Source organism: Penaeus monodon, chromosome 32 (assembly GCF_015228065.2).
Source record: "Penaeus monodon isolate SGIC_2016 chromosome 32, NSTDA_Pmon_1, whole genome shotgun sequence".
NCBI classification, from domain to species: Eukaryota; Metazoa; Arthropoda; class Malacostraca; order Decapoda; family Penaeidae; genus Penaeus; species Penaeus monodon.
In genome coordinates, this window is record NC_051417.1 from 18,647,890 (window position 1) to 18,648,095 (window position 206).

At 52.9% G+C, this 206-nt stretch overlaps 1 protein-coding gene across 2 annotated transcripts in view; it reads left to right on the plus strand.

The window, feature by feature from the left end:
- Nucleotides 1–206, plus strand: part of LOC119593709 (sodium- and chloride-dependent glycine transporter 2-like) — a 32,059-nt gene that overhangs the window by 29,287 nt on the left and 2,566 nt on the right. For both annotated transcript variants that reach the window (XM_037942678.1, XM_037942679.1), the window contains exon 11: nt 89–188. In XM_037942678.1, the coding sequence (XP_037798606.1) occupies nt 89–188 (100 nt within the window). The remainder of the gene's footprint in view (nt 1–88; nt 189–206) is intronic.

Genomic DNA, 206 nt, shown 5'->3' on the forward strand with positions numbered 1-206 from the left:
AAAGGGACGCATATTTCGCAACCACAAATCACCCCAAAACTATAATAAATCTCACCGCCGAATTCTCCCCCTCCTTCCCTTCCGACAGGCGGGGATATACTGGCTGACCCTCGTCGACTGGTATGTGTCTTCCTTCACCGCCACACTCAACTGCCTCTGCGAGCTGCTGGTCTTCTCGTTCATATACGGTGAGGCTGACACGCTTC